The sequence below is a fragment of the Emys orbicularis genome, chromosome 10 (genome assembly GCF_028017835.1).
Source record: "Emys orbicularis isolate rEmyOrb1 chromosome 10, rEmyOrb1.hap1, whole genome shotgun sequence".
NCBI lineage: Eukaryota > Metazoa > Chordata > Testudines > Emydidae > Emys > Emys orbicularis.
The window spans coordinates 35,000,811-35,017,240 of record NC_088692.1 but is presented as its reverse complement, the minus strand read 5'-3'; the positions used below and the strand labels follow the sequence as shown (position 1 = coordinate 35,017,240).

General features: G+C 46.2%; 1 protein-coding gene across 1 annotated transcript in view; it reads left to right on the top strand.

The window, feature by feature from the left end:
• The first annotated feature begins 3,693 nt into the window (after window positions 1-3,693).
• Window positions 3,694-16,430, top strand: part of ADCY9 (adenylate cyclase 9) — a 206,326-nt gene continuing 193,589 nt past the window's right edge. The window contains exon 1 of the mRNA XM_065411641.1: window positions 3,694-5,629. Within this exon, the coding sequence (XP_065267713.1) occupies window positions 3,928-5,629 (1,702 nt within the window). The 5' untranslated portion in view covers window positions 3,694-3,927. The remainder of the gene's footprint in view (window positions 5,630-16,430) is intronic.

Here is a 16,430-nt window from a genome sequence, read left to right as displayed (position 1 = left end):
GGTTTTTTCAGCAAACAGTATTTTAGTATTGTGCCATCCTTTTATTGCACAATTGCTAAACAAGTTAAAAGGAAATAGAAAAAACTCACTGTCTTCATCTTCAAAGACTTCATTATAATTAACGCACATGGAGAGAGATTCTTTGCTACTCAAACAATGAGGAGAATATTTTGTTTGATATCCTTGTAACAGCAACAGGGACAGAATATTGTGACAAGAAGGTTCCATTAGGGCTTAACAGATGGAATTGGCCATTTGGGAAGGGGACAGCTGGGGAATGGTCAGTAGGAAACTGACAACTGTGAGGAACAGATGGATGCTAGGCAGCTGCAAATGACAATTGGGAATGTTAGATATATGGGAACAACAGTTAGGAACTGGGCAGCTTGAGAGTGGGAAATGGGAACTAAGAAGTTAGGCATGACAGTGGGACTGTTGGAAGTGACAGTTAGGAATGGCAGGTGGGGCTGGGCATTTTGGGAGTGAGATTTGAGAGTGATAGCTGGGAATAGCAGATGGAAAATGGACAGTTAGAAAGAAAGGGGGAAAAATGAAGAAAATGCAGTGACAACAGCAGGGAAGCCAGTGGGGAGGGAAAAATGTGAACCATCAGGAAGGAAGAGATAACAGAATTCATGGTAGAGCGTGTGTGAGGAGGACACTGTCCGTTACATACTAAAGAACTGAAGGAAGGGAAAGGGCAATTGAAAAAAAAGTGAATTTCTAGTTAATTCTCTCACTGTGCTGAGAACATGGAAAAGTGAAAGTTTGCTGTTGTGCACTTTGTTTAATTATGCAAATACAATCTCTTTCCCTGTCGAAAAATTATCTGTAAGGTAGTAAATGTTATTGAGAGTGAAACAGGTTCAGGTACAAATACAGCTAATAAAGTAGTTATTTATATAACATGGTATGATAACTTGGGGTTCCAGCTATGAGTACCAGAATAGGATCATTATTTTCAGTCTTGTCCCATTAATAGTAGAAGGGATGGAATCTTGGGACTAGAAAATTCCATAGCTGTAGAAATCTGAGCAGCTAGACAGTGAAAATGGGGGTTGTGAAGAAAGTGGGGCAGGGTCCCTTGGAAAAGAGAAGGGGAACAGACCATTAGGAAGGAATCAGGGTAAAGTGTGTGAGGGGAGTAATGTCATGGACATGAAAGTGAGTGAAAGGAAAAGAATTGGTGGAGGATGTAGAGGAGGCTTTGCCTGGTTTGATTTGAGTCAGATATAATATCCTTAACGTCTGCTGAGCTGCGTTTGTGCGTCAGATTTTCCTTCCCATTTTCATATTTCACCAGCCTCCACTGAAGAGAGAGGGGAAAAAAATAAAGAAAAACAACTGAAAACATGACAGGGAAAACATGGTTAAGGCAAGAAAAATGACAGAGAAACCCTCCTAAAAAGATGAGTGAGATCCTGGTTATTATCTCTGACCCGAGTGAATTTCTGCCTGACCATTTTTAAAAATAGAAAAATAAAATCTATTATTTTATCTTGTTGAATAAATTATTCTAAGACAACGGTTTGTTCTTTAGGGGGAGAGACAAACAGGTTCAGGGGGTCAGCCAGGAGTACTGAGATATGTATGTAAGGTGGCATGAGGATGTGTGGTTATAGCGCAAGTAACAGAAAAGGGAACTCAGGCAGCAGAATGCCCCAATAATAAATAAATCAGCAATACTTTGCAATGGTGTAACAGTCACCATCTTAGGAAGAGGAGTTTTAGAAACATGAATTAACTTAACCTCACCATGCTCTTGTGGAGATAGGTGAGCATTTTATTGTACCCATTTTAATGACAAAGGAACTGAAGCACAGCTCCAGGAAGGTATTTAGGCTCATAATTTCCATTAACATTACTGAAAGTTAGGAGCCTAGCCTAGCTACATCTGTGGATCCGGGCCAGAGAGATGACTAGTTTAAGGTCACACAACAAGTTTAAACCAAGAACAGAACTCAGGTCTGTGCCTCAGAGAATGGTTCTATTGCAAAATGTTACTCTCTAAAAAGAGCAGCATGGATTTCCCGGTGTATGGTCTGTGACGGGTGCTATACCAAACATGCTTCCTTTCCAAGGAAATGGCTTTCTAACTGCCCAGCGCACACAGCCTAGAATCTGAGAGTCAAACTGAATTTATTCCTCCTGGCCTATCCTCACAATCCGGGCTGTGCAAGACCAAGCGCCTCTCCCTAGCACGGGCGGGACCCCCAGTGCGTTCATCCGAGCTCCGTGCGCCCCGCCGGACACGGTGGGACTGAGCAGGCGGGAGTTCGCCCACAGTCCCTCCGCAGGGCCGGCGGGAGCCGTGAGGCTAGGGCGCCCCTCGTTTGCGGCAGACTGTGCGCACAGGGGATGGAGGGTCTGGGCCGGGGGCCGCAGCCTGAGCGCTTCGCCAGGAGAGGCAGGGACCGGGCACCCAGCCTGGCTCCCTCCACCCCAACCTGGGGGCGCCGCCCGGGCCCAGCGGCTCCTGCCCCGGATGGCAAGGGCGGCGGCGCGCGAGACACGGGTTGGGGGCGGGTGCGCGCGCTTGCGCCAGCGCCGCCCGGGCTCGCCCCCCGCTCAGTCTTTGGGGCGCGCGCCCGCCTTCTCGCCACGGGGGAGGGTGGCACGGGCACGAGCGCCGCTGCGCGAGCCCTCAGCCCGTTCAGTGACAGCCCGCAGCCGAAGATGGTGGCGGCGGAGACCCGCACCCCTTTGCACCCGCACTCCCACGGCCGCGCCTGAGCCGGCAGCCCAGGTCCCGGCGCCCCCGCCCTGCCTGGAGGAGCGGGCGGCAGCGCCCCCCCGCTATCGCCCGGGCGCGGAGCTCCTTGCCCTCGGCGGCACGGCGCCTCCCCGCCGGAAGGGTAATTGAATTAACTCGCCAGCAGGGAGCCGGGGCCGCCAGGGACCCCGCGGCCCCCGGACGCAGACACGAGCGGAGGCGGCAGCCGCCCCAAGCGGTGAGCCCGGCTGGCGGCGCCTGCGCCTGGCCTTGGGGGAGCCGGGCGGCCGGCGGCTGAGGGGGCTGCCGCTCCACGGCGCTCCGGCGGGACTGCGGGGGCCGGTCCCCCCCCTCTCCCCGGCCGGTCCCTGCGCGCCGGGAGCCCGTCAGGAAAGAGCGGGGCGGTTCCGAGGCCGAAGGCCCCACCGGTGGGAGTGGAGCCCCCACCCCGGCGAGTGCGAACGGCCGCGCCAGCCCCTGGGGGCGACAGGGAGCAGCACAGGCCGGCGGCTGCCGCACCACAGCGTGGCGGCTGCGTCTCCCAGGAGTCCCGAGGCTGCTGGTGCGGGGGGGAATTTTGGGGACGAGGAAAATAACCTGTCACCAAGCGCTGGGCCGCCTCGGCTCTGCCGGAGCAGCGCGGGCTGCGGGCGGGAGCCAGACAGGGCCAAGTCGGGCTTGTTCCTCCGCGTCAACGTCAGGAGTGGGGATGGTGCGGCCGTGGTGAGAGCCACACGCTGCTAACACGCCTGGCCTGGGGAGGCAAGGGGCTTTCTCCCTTCCGCTTCGGTAAGCTGCAAAAAAGATGGAGAAGAGATCTTTTCCCGAAGGGGACTGCTTGTCACTCTCCCGAGACTGATCAGCACTTATTGGAAAGGACCTGGGGATTGACAGCAAAACTGCAACTAACTTGGAACAAATCGCGGCCAGTTTGTGGACAGCCAGCTGGACATATCTACTACAGCGTTAGATTGGAATATGTGGGCCTGCCTACCTCCCAGTCTCCTGTTTGTCTTGCCCCCTTTGAAGGATGAGTAACTGAATCATGTGGGCCTGCCTGGCGGTTTCTTTAAACAGGCAGTGATTTCTCAAGGAATTTAAAAGCAACTGTCCTAGGAAAAGCCCCAAATCAGAAAGTTAAAGGATCACTCTATTTATTGTTTTTAAAGTCCTAAGGACCCATCTCCTAAAGTGCTTAAAGAAAATTTGACAACATGGCTTCCCCACCGCACCAGCAGTTACTGCATCACCACAGCACTGAGGTGAGCTGTGACTCCAGTGGAGACAGTAACAGTGTGATGGTCAGAATCAACCCCAAACAGCACCAGGGTTGCTCCTCTTCCAAGCATTGCAAGTACAGCATCTCCTCCAGCTGTAGCAGCTCTGGGGAGTCAGGAGGTGCCCGCAGAGCAACAGGAGGAGGGGGAAGCAGTGGTGCAGGTTTGCGCAAGAAGAAGCTGCCGCAGCTTTTTGAGAGAGCCTCCTCCAGGTGGTGGAACCCCAAGTTCGACTCCAACAACCTGGAAGAGGCCTGTATGGAGAGATGCTTTCCGCAGACCCAGCGTAGGTTTCGCTATGCCCTTTTCTACATAGGTGTGGCCTGTCTCCTCTGGGGTATATATTTTGGAATCCACATGAGAGAGAAACTGATTGTCTTCATGGTGCCAGCTCTGTGCTTCCTCTTAGTATGTGTAGCATTTTTTCTGTTCACTTTCACTAAGACCTATGCCCAGCATTATGTGTGGACCTCACTGATCCTCACCCTCCTGGTTTTTATTTTGACTCTGGCTCCACAGTTCCAAGTTTTGACACCTATCTCAGGAAGTGATGACACATCCAATCATACTTCCCCTGTGAGAGCCACAGACACTTGCCTTTCTCAAGTAGGCAGTTTTTCTATGTGTGTTGAAGTGCTCTTGTTGCTCTACACAGTAATGCACTTACCTTTGTATTTAAGCTTGTTTCTGGGACTATCCTACTCAGTCCTTTTTGAAACCTTCGGTTATCATTTCAGTGATGAGGACTGCTTTGCACCCCTTGGAGCCAGTGTAATTTACTGGGAACTGCTGAGTAAAGCCTTGCTTCACATCTGTATCCATGCTATTGGTATTCATTTATTTATCATGTCTGAAGTCAGATCAAGGAGCACATTCTTGAAAGTGGGGCAATCAATCATGCATGGAAAAGATTTGGAAGTGGAAAAAGCACTGAAAGAGAGGATGATTCATTCTGTGATGCCAAGAATAATAGCTGATGACTTAATGAAACAGGGGGATGATGAAAGTGAGAACTCAGTCAAACGTCATTCCACCTCAAGCCCCAAAAACAGGAAGAAAAAACCCTCCATACAGAAAACCCCCATTATATTCCGTCCTTTTAAAATGCAGCAGATTGAACAAGTGAGTATTTTGTTTGCGGATATTGTTGGCTTTACTAAAATGAGTGCAAACAAATCTGCCCATGCATTGGTGGGGCTTTTGAACGATCTGTTTGGCCGCTTTGACCGTCTGTGTGAGGACACCAAATGTGAGAAGATAAGTACTTTGGGAGACTGTTATTATTGTGTAGCAGGATGCCCAGAGCCCCGAGCGGATCATGCCTATTGCTGCATTGAGATGGGTTTGGGTATGATTAAAGCCATAGAGCAGTTTTGCCAAGAGAAAAAAGAAATGGTGAACATGAGAGTTGGAGTTCACACTGGGACAGTCCTTTGTGGCATTTTGGGGATGAGGAGGTTTAAGTTTGATGTGTGGTCCAATGATGTCAACTTGGCCAATCTAATGGAGCAGTTGGGAGTGGCTGGAAAGGTCCATATTTCGGAAGCTACTGCCAAATATTTGGATGACCGTTACGAAATGGAGGATGGAAAGGTGATTGAACGAGTTGGCCAGAGTGTGGTAGCTGACCAGTTAAAAGGTATGTGCTTTATTTTGTAATGAATCTTCAATGAGGGGGAATGTACGAGGTTTCCTGTTAACTGACCTGTGCTTTACTGACCTAGGCAAATTGAGTAAGTTTTACATTTACCAGTACAAGCTGGAACTCAGCAACTTAACAGAAACTGCAGAATGTGACACTTCAAGCAGGGATGACAGGTGTGAAAGAACTTCTAAAGAACTTGCAATATTTGCTGACTTCAAAATTCCTTAAAAACTCCCCTGTGGGAATGTCACATAATAGAAAGTAGACTATTAAATGTCTTCATTATTCAACAAAATGTTCTTGTTTCAATACAGTGCGACATCTTCCTAATTAACTTCTTGTGCCATACATAAGGCATGTGTGTTTTGCAGGCTTATATATAAAAATTGTGAGGTTTTGGTACTGAAAGTTGGATTTTAACCACTTTAAAAAAAAAAAAGAAAAGAAAATGAGTTAACGCTAGTTATTTACCTATCTGAATCGGCATTTTGGTGGGAAATGACACATGGATTCATAGAAGAAAACTGAGCAGTGTGTATAGCTGGCAGTTTGATAGCAAGTTGTTACAGCTGTGGAGTTAAAACTTGGGGTTGGAAAAAACTACTCAAGATGGTTCACTGAGCTAATAAATGCTCTAATCTTTGTGGCTCTAAGAAAAGTTCAGGTACATGCAACAAATACAAACTTGGTATTAAGAGAGGAAAAATAGATCTCTCCAATATCTTTCATTGTTTATATGGATGTCTAATATTTACTTTTTCTTTGGTGATCATTTTAAATAGAAATCCTTGATTTTTTTTGGATAAAGAAAAGAATGCTTGAGAGTGCATGTATAAATGATTGAAGTATTGTGGATCTAACTGCATCTGTCTTTGAACATATATCTTTTCTGATATCTAAAACTCTGCCGCGTTGTGAGAGCATACATCACAAGCATTTTCTGTTTCTACGATGTCATGCGAGTGGTGCATGTTGAAATTGGATAATAGATAAAATGAGAGCGGGAATGGAATGTAGCAGAAAATAAAAAGTATTTGAGATTGTTTAGGTTAGGCATGATTTTTACAGTTCTTATATTTTTTCATTGTACATAAGAGCTTGTGGAGGACATGAAGGGGCAGAACATATGGGTGGGCTATGATGGAGAAAGAAGGTTGATTATTGGTGGTAACAAAGGTGAGAAGTAAGGTCAGAAGGCTCATGGATAGGCCAGTGAATATGGACATTAGGAGAGTAGTGCAAAACAATGGGGTAGTAGAGTGAGTGAGTGACAGTGAGTTGGTATAATAGATGAGCAGAGGGCAAAGTCAAATCACATATGGCAGAGAGCTGTTATGGTGAAAATATTACCCATTTTCTTGATGAGAACATTGAGTTATTTGTCCTTACAGATGCAATGCTAAGGTAATGACGTGTGAAGTGTAGATGGAAGGGGTGCTAGAGAGAGAAATGGGTGGTAACACAGGTGGTTGGAGGCTCTGAAGGCACAGTTGGAGGAATTGAAGCAGAATCAGGGCTTCTTATTTTACTCAGAGTTTGGGTCAGGGATTTTTATTTTACTTGATGCTGGTAAAAAATGTTGACCCAATTGACAGCTGAGGATACTGAAATCTTTAAGCTTCATTTAAAGAGGGATAGGCAAGAATATACTTTTAAAAAAGTCAGATATTGGAAAAGCTGTCCCATTACTGACCTAGGTTGACTCTGGCCTTTCTGGTAATTGGAAAGGTTGTGGATAAACAACTCTGATTCCTTGATTGTTGTCAAACTGTGTACTGAGATAGGTATGTTTCAAAGCTGTCCTTGTGTTGGTGGATGATGATCTAGTAATGGATGAAGATTAAATCCCCTTGCTGGTTTTATTAGGTCTATCTGCTGCCTTCAGAACCATTGATCACAATGTGGTATTCATACACTTGTGCATGACAGCGAAAGTTGATGGTGCTACTGTTATATGAATTTGTTATCTTCCAAGGAGATCACAAAGTGGAGTGTAGAGCAATTATTGCTCTACCTCGAGGTTGCTCTCTTGTGGTCTTCGAGGTTCCATTTTGTCTTCACATAAGTATAGAAGGCCATTAAGAGGATTAGTAAGGAAGCATGGGTTGCATTGTTTCCAATATGCTCATTACACTCAGCTATAGATTCCTCTCTTAGTGCCTTTCACAGTATCTGGTGGTGACTAGGAGGTTGTGAACAAGGGCAAATTGATTGAGGCTCCATCTATAAGACAGAAATGATGTTATTGGGTTGGGGGAAAAGAAGAGATGGTTTAAAAAAAAATTCTGTCCCACTGAGTGTGTGTGGTGTGTATGTCACACGTTTGCATCATAAGAGTCTGATTAGAATGCCTTTTGTTATCTCTGGATGATAATTTGTCCGTGGTAGCCAAGTTTTTTTTATTTTTATTTGTGTCTGGCTAGGAGCTAGCAATCTTTTCTTTCCAAATTGACCATGCCTCTGTAATTCATGCCTTTCTCCCTTCCAGTCTTGATTACTAAAATGTGCTGTACACAGGGTTACACGTTGAATCCATTCAGAACTGACAGCTAGTGCAATACCAGCAACCTGTTTGTTAACCAGAATATCCTGCTATGAGCACATTCAACAAGAGCTTCATGGTCTGTACTGGCTGCCTGTGGTTTTCTTTTCGGAGTTTAAGGTATTGATATTGACCTAAAAATGGCTTAAGAGTTTTCTGCCTGAAAGACTGCCTCTCTATGCTATATTGCTACTGTTAAATTTTGTGGAGGCACTTGAGTTAGACTCCTCTCAATATAGGAAGTGGATTTAACCTATTTTACACACAGCCTATCAAACAGAGATTAGATGGTAATGTCTTTTAAAGGGATGTTATCAAATTAAATATCACATTTTTCTTTTTTTTTTTACTTAAAATTATTATAAAAAAATTAGATGTTTTTTCCCCCCAATTTATTTCGTGCCTTTGACAGTATTTCGTGTGTAGTCAGTTTCACAGTGAAACAGTGAAAGAGAAAAGAAGTAGGGTAAATAAGGAAATGTGAATTTTTTAAAGCACAAAATTTGGCAGGGACTCAAGTAGGCGTAGAACCTGCTTTTAACTAAATTTTGAAAATGGACTAGTTTTCAAGTTAAAGGTGTTTGGATTAAAACTGGGACCTAGAGATGAAAGATGGTACCAATGAATAAAATTTTCTCTAGAGCCCTTCACTTGTGCCCCCCTCTACCCTGTTCATGGAACAATTACTTTAATGAGGAAAATGTGAAATATATAAAGTTTTTTTTCTCCCTTCTCTTGTTATAGATCAGCAACTATACTTGTACTTAGATCTTCTTACTTGCTCTTTACATATACACTTCTACCCCGATATAATGCGACCAGATATAACACGAATTCAGATATAACGTGGTAAAGCAGTGCTCCGGGGGGGCCGGGCTGCACACTCCGGCGGATCAAAGCAAATTCGATATAACGCGGTTTCACCTATAATGCGGTAAGATTTTTTGGCTCCCGAGGACAGCGTTATATCAGGGTAGAGGCAGTGATGAGCTGACAACATTTTAACAAACGGTTCCCTAAAAAAGTTCTGATTTAAGGGATGTTCCACAGTATGTATTTTTTGTACCAATAGGGTTACCATACATATGTATTTTCCCGGGAGGCGATTTAAGACCCAAAAAGCCTGACATGTCCGGGAAAATATGGATGTATGTTAACTCTACCTAAAGTTCTTTTTTAAATAGATGGGCCTGATCTAGAAATGAGCTCCGTTTCACATGTGTGGGTCCCTGCCACTCCCTGGGCAGCTGTGTGGGTCCCAGCTGCTCCCTGCCTCCCTCATTGAAGCAGGTGTTCAGGGTTACTGCCCTGGGAACTGCAGGGCACCAGTGGACGTGGGGCCGGCTGCAGACAGGGGCATGGGGCAGGGCTAGCTGGAGGCAGGGGGTGCAGGGCTAGCTGGAGGCAGGGGTTGCGGGGCTGGCTGCGGGCAGGGCAGGGGGTGCGGGGCTGGCTGCGGGCAGGGCAGGGGGTGCGGGGCTGGCTGCGGGCAGGGCAGGGGGTGCGGGGCTGGCTGCGGGCAGGGCAGGGGGTGCGGGGCTGGCTGCGGGCAGGGCAGGGGGTGCGGGGCTGGTGCAGGCAGGGCAGGGGTGTGTGGCAGGGGCTGGCTGGCTTCGGGCAGGGGGGGCGGCAGGGCTGGAGACAGAGGAGTGCGGGGCTGGCTGGCTGGCTTCGGGCAGGGGGGTGCGGCAGGGGTTGGCAGGGCTGGAGACAGAGGAATGCGGGGCTGGCTGGCTGGCTTCGGGCAGGGCTGCAGGGGGGTGCGGCAGGAGTTGGCTGCAGACAGAGGAGTGCGGATCTGGCTGGCTTTGGGCAGAGGGGGCGGCAGGGCTGCAGACAGAGGAGTGTGCGGCTGGCTGGCTTCAGGCAGGGGGGTGCAGCAGGGGTTGGCTGGAGACAGGGCAGGGGGTGTTGCAGCGCCTGACTGCGGGAAGGGGGTGAAGGTACTCACACGGGGAGAGTGGCTCGGAGCAGCCCGAGCAGCAGGACGCAGCCCAGGCCCAGCAGAGCAGCCGGGGATCCACCAGGCAGCAGCGGGAGCCCCAGGGCCAGAGGTCTGAGGAGCAGCAGCAGCAACAGGGCCAGGCGGCAACCCACATGGCTCCCGCAGCGCAGCGCCCCCTGGCGGCCGAAGGAGAAATTACACGCTTCCTGGCCAGAGCCCATCAAAGGCGCAGCGCCGCCCCCCGCCCGCCCAGCAGGGAAGCTGGTTAACAAGCGGTTCTAAAACTGCTTCAAAATTTAACAACCGGTTCGTGCGAACCAGCTCCAGCTCACCACTGGGTAGAGGGGTGTGTGTGTGTGTGTGTGTGTATATATACATATATATATATATATGCAAACATAAATAAAAGGGTGTATGTATGTGGTTTTTAAAACAAAACAAAATCATACCTGTGTGCACTGGGTGTTGGATATGGTCCCTTTCCCTCATGACAGCAGTGCTGAGAGCTATTATGATGTGTATTTTCTGCAGTGTGTTGTCTCCTCATTACCTTTTTTGCAGGGGAAGGATACCACAGTGTTAGGTGGGCATAAGAACATGAATAAAACAGAATAAAGAAACAGCACTGATATCAGTTTAGCATGGCAGCAGTGCTTTGTACAGATACGTGGGGAATCTCAGTCCTGCTTCAGAGAGATTTATTTTTAAGCAGGAGTTCTGAGAGATTTCTGTAGTAGGAATTGAAGTCTCCGATGGTTGCTTGTTCTCTTCCCTTGTCCTATGTCCAGGACCTGCTGAGTGGCAAGATGGGTGTTTGTGAGGTGATGCAGTAATAGGAAGTTTTCCTTAACATCATGTGTAGATCTTCTGTGGGAATGAGTTGATAGCAGACAGAGAGAAAATTGTTGAAGTGGTGTAATCCTAGGATATTAGCTCTCTGCTCTAGCGTTGTAGTGCTAACTGTAACAACAGACATAAGATTTATTTACTCTTCAGTATTTCATTTCTCAAGCTCCTCCTCTTCCCTCTTGATCTTCAGCTTAGTTTAAGATTTTCTTAATGCCATTCTATTTTGCTTTTTTATATTGCCTCTTTTAATTGTTTGTAGTGCCATAGTGGGAATGGTGGGCTTGTTAAGTTTGATACTAGCTACTTTACATTTCTGGAACACATGTTGAGACTGCTTTTTTTAAACTTAAAAAAAATTCTCTGGGTGTGTCTGATTTAGAAATTTCAAGCAGTTAAGTCTTTCTTTCCCCATTTTTGCTGGAGATCTCCTTGGATGACTAGGAAGCTGGAGTGGGAGCTTTTTCAATCATGTTACTGTGATAAAATGCCATTACTCACAATAAAATCCTAAGAGTTGTCAGCACTGGAGACCTATCAATGAAAATGAGAGTTCTGTCACCAAAATTGAAGTTAATCAGGCAAGGTGTTTTGTGAATGTAATTTTTTTTTAAAAAATAGTCACCATAATTACAAATTTCTGCTTGATCTAAGGGTACGTCTACACTTACTTCCTGGTTCGGCGGCAGGCAATTGATCTTCTGGGATCAATTTATCGTGTCTTGTCTAGACGCGATAAATCGATCCCGGATCGATCCCGGAAGTGCTCGCCGTCGACGCCGGTACTCCAGCTTGGCGAGAGGAGTACGTGGCATCGACGGGGGAGCCTGCCTGCCGCGTCTGGACCCGCGGTAAGTTCGCACTAAGGTACTTCGAATTCAGCTACGTTATTAACGTAGCTGAATTTGCGTACCTTAGTCCGAAGTGGGGGGTTAGTGTGGACCAGGCCCTAGTTTCCAAGTGGAAAGTAGAAGACAGTTGAAGTTAATTGGATTAATCTAATCCAGAGCGGGGGAGTACCTCCCTCCTCTGCTGCATTTCCCCTCCCCATCCATCTGTGTATGCGCCTATGCACATGTGCATGCACATGCTTTCTCTTCTTCGGAATACCCAAATCCTTAGGAAGAAAGCCTTGCCCCTGGAGACCTTGAGAGGTCTAATGCCAGGAGAGGCATTGCAGGGTTTGGCTGGGGAGTGATGGGGGGAATCTCCTTTGGTGCTCTAGAGGTCAATAGGTGGCTCATTGGGCCTCTTCTAGGAGGGAGGCTAGGATTCCAACAAGCCTCCCCTACTGTTACTCACACCTTCTTGTCAACTGTTTGAAATGGGCCATCCTGATTATCACTACAAAAGTTTTTTGTCTCCTGCTGATAATAGCCCATCTTAATTGATTACTCTCGTTATAGTTGGTATGGCAACACCCATTTTTTCATGTTCTCTGTGTATATATATCTTCCTACTGTATTTTCCATTGCATGCATCTGATGAAGTGGGTTTTAGCCCACGAAAGCTTATGCCCAAATAAATTTGTTAGGCTTTAAGGTGCCACAAGTACTCCTTTTAGCAAAATAAAAGAAAATCTATCATTTGATATATCTGATACCAATCCAGGTGTTTTGTCTGTGTTCTAATCTGGTTGAAGTTATATACGTTTGGTTAAAGTTCATTCATTTAGGTATTGTTCTGGGGTAATTAAGTGCCAGTTAGTGATACCCTTATACATATTGTGTTTTTACTTAAACTACAAGTAGTCCTAGGAAATCAATGGGCCCCTTGTGGAGAAATTCATATTTCACATTCATATGCTATTCATAAAGAGTATCAGAAGCTGGCTTTGTGTGAAGAAAAGGGTTGAAAGCGAAGAAAAGGGTTGAAAGCAATGTGATACACAAGACTCAATTCCCTTGCCAAGTTATTCCTGGATTCTTGTTAATTAGCAGTCTCTGAATTGGTTGCAGACCTAGCAGAAAATAGATTTCTTGCTTTCCTTGTAAGGACAAACTGTGTGTGCGTGTGTGTGTGTGTGTACGCGTGTGTGCATGCTTTGAGGAGGAGGTGGGGGATGAAAATTACCAATAGGCAATAGAGGTTGACAACTTTGGTAAATGTGGACATGTACTATGGCTGTTCTGACAAATTAAAATGCATATGCTTGTATTTAATGACACCGTAACTGAGAGATGTGTGCTATAGGAATAAACTATGCTTTCAAAAGTTGTTTCATAATAGCAAACTTTGTTTCATGTTATAAGCATACAAAAGGACTGCTACGTCTAAACTTTTATTTAAAACTTCATATGTTCATGATACTAACAAGTATGTTAAAAGTAGAAGTGACATTTTACTGTTTGAAAGACGCATGGTCTTGAAATTTCTTTTTATCTCAAGTGCTTTTTCATAGTATGTTTTCATGATTTTTGTTTATGTAAAGTACTGTACATCAGATGGAGTTCATTGCATTGCTGCCATACTGTTAGTTACTAGTAAAAACTAAGATGTTTTATTTAGAAAACTCAGCTAGATCAGTTTTTAACAAGTGATCCTGACGTCAAATGTGTCTTTATTGCTGGTAGTTCTGTAAATCAAATCTTTACACATTTTCTCTCTTTAGAGGACTAATAGGCCCCATCCTGCAAAGTGCTGAGCATCTTTGGCTCCCTTTGACTTTAATGGAAGATAAGAAGGAAATAGCACTTGGCAGGAACAGTTCTGTAGTGAGGAAGTTCAGTTTACAATGGTTCTTACAAAATTATCAGTAAATATTTTAAGGCATTATTTTCAAAGAGACCACACAGTATTAGATCCAAATATTTTTCTGTATTATGCATTACGATGTCAGCAAGGATTATCCAACTTCCTAGTAAGTACTGCTAGCAAGCAATCTATGGTTCAGAAGTCTGAGGGCATGTCTACACTGCCCAACAGTTTGGACTAGAGGGTGTGAATAGCAGTGCACCCCAGAGTGTTGCGCAGTAACTCCCCCATGTGGATGCTGCAGGCACAAACTAAAAGGTTCCTTCTTTGCATTAATGTAATCCAGTTTGAAGAGGACTAACTTAATGTGAACTGGGAACCTTTTAGTTCATCTCTGCAGCATCTCCTGGGGGAATTACAGCACAGCACTTTGGTGTGCCATGCTATTCTAACCCCAGTAGTCTGAACTTGCAGGGCAGTGTAGATGTGTCCCAAGTCTAAGTTTGTGAATTTACTGTTAGTAATGGTAGCTAGTAGGGTTGCCAGACACCCGGTTTTTGACTGGAATGCCCGGTCGAAAAGGGACACTGGCGGCTCCAGTCAGCACAGCTGACTGGGCCACTAAAAGTCCGGTTGGCCGCAGCGGTCAGGTCCACGTGGCTCCCGGAAGCAGCCGGCATGTCCCTCTGGCTCCTAGGCGCAGGGTGCAGCCAGGGGGGCTCCACGTGCTGCCCCTGCCCGTGGTGCAAGCGCCGCCCTGAGTGCTGGCTCCGCAGTTCCCATTGGCTGGGAATTGCGGTCAATGCGAGCTGCGGGGGCGGTGCCTATGAACAGGGGCAGCATGTGGAGTCCCCTGGCCGCCCCTCTGCCTAGAAGCCACAGGGACATGTTGCTGTTTTCCCAGGAGTCTCATGACGTAAGTGCTGCCTGGAGCCCGCACCCCAACCTCTTGCCCCAGCCCTGAGCCCACTCCCACACCCAAACTCCCCAGAGCCCGCACCCCCTCCTGCGCCCCAACCTCCTGCCCCAGACCTGGGGCACCCTGAACCCCTTATTTCTGGCCCCACCCCAGAGCCCTTACCCCCTCCCACACCTCAACCTCCTATCCCAGCCCAAAGCCCCCTCCCACACTCCGAACCCCGCAGCCCCAGCCCAGAGCCCCCTCCTGCACTCCAAACCCTTCATCCCTGGCCCCACCCCAGAGCCTGCACCCCTAGCCAGAGCCCTCACTCCATCCCGCACACCAACCCTCTGCTCCAGCCCAGTGAAAGTGAGTGAGGGTGGGGGAGAGTGAGCAACGGAGGGAGGGGGGATCGAGTGAGTGGGGCGGGGCCTTGGAGAAGAGCGGATCAGGGGCATGACCTCAGGGAAGGGGCAGAGCAATGGTGTTTAGTTTTCTGCTGTCAGAAAGTTGGCAATCCTAGTAGCTAGTATTGACATGTTTGAATTTTTTGTTTTAAAATGTCAATTTAAGATTTAACACCCTCCCCCTAAAAGAAAAATAAGTCAGACATCATGAGCCATATTATTCTTTTGAGTTCAATTGAGTTGTGCCAGTGGATGATAGTATTTAGTTCTATGACTTATAACCTTTTCTCATATATTTCAGCTCCTTAAATCTGGTACTCAATGGATTTAATAAAAAATTTTAGTTGGCTTTTTTTTTTCTTGTCTCACTCTCTTCCTATGACGTACCTTTCTGCTATAATAACTATGTTTGCCTACCTATATAGTATTTACAATGGTGGTGTAGCTGTGTTGGTCCCAGGATATTAGCAAGGGAAGGTGGGTGAGGTAATACCTTTTATTGGACCGTCCCAGATCTGAAGAAGAGCTCTGTGTAAGCTTGAAAGCTTGTCTCTTTCACCAGCAAAAGTTGTCCTAATAAAAGATATTACCTCACCCACCTTGTCTTTCTCTATAATATTTAGGTTATTGAAGATATGATTGAAATAACTTTTAAATGTTTTTCTTGCTGCTTGGGAAAGCATTTTAGACTAGAAGCAGGAAGTTCTGTTAGATGGAAATACTGCAAGAGAATGTGGTGTGTTGGCTATCTCAGAGTGCTGGTGAAGAGCCTGAGGGAAAATAACAAATCAAACAAGAATTTCTGGGACCCTTAGTAATCAGTAATTCAACTTCTTCCACTGAGAATGCTCAATTGAATAGGTCATCATCCGTTATGAAATGTTACTGCTGCTGGAAATTCCTCAGGGATGAGAATTGTAAACAGCAGGGCCCAGGGTGTTTACTGAAGTAATGTTTCCCTACCTTGACTGGAAACTTTGTTACTAAATTGGTACCTGATGGTAGTCTTTTGTAAAGGTTTATAAAAACTATTTTTTACATTAAAATATATTGTCAGCTACTTGGTGTTTATTTATATAATATTAGTTTTGTGTGTGTATTGCATTCCAGTAAATATGTATACACCTCTACCCCGATATAATGCGAACCGATATAACGCGGTAAAGCAGTGCTCCGGGGGGGCGGGGCTGCGCACTCCGGCGGATCAAAGCAAGTTCGATATAACGCGGTTTCACCTATAATGTGGTAAGATGTTTTGGCTCCCGAGGACAGCATTGTATCGGGGTAGAGATGTACTTTTAATTTTTTTGTTAAATTTATCAAATTTAAAAATAAATCCAATAACATAAAAACACACACAACCCTGAATTTCAGTCCTAAACTAAACTAATTGGACATACTATTTATGTGTATTTTAGATTTCCACTAATAGCTCCAGTCCAGTTTTCAGTTCCTCTGGT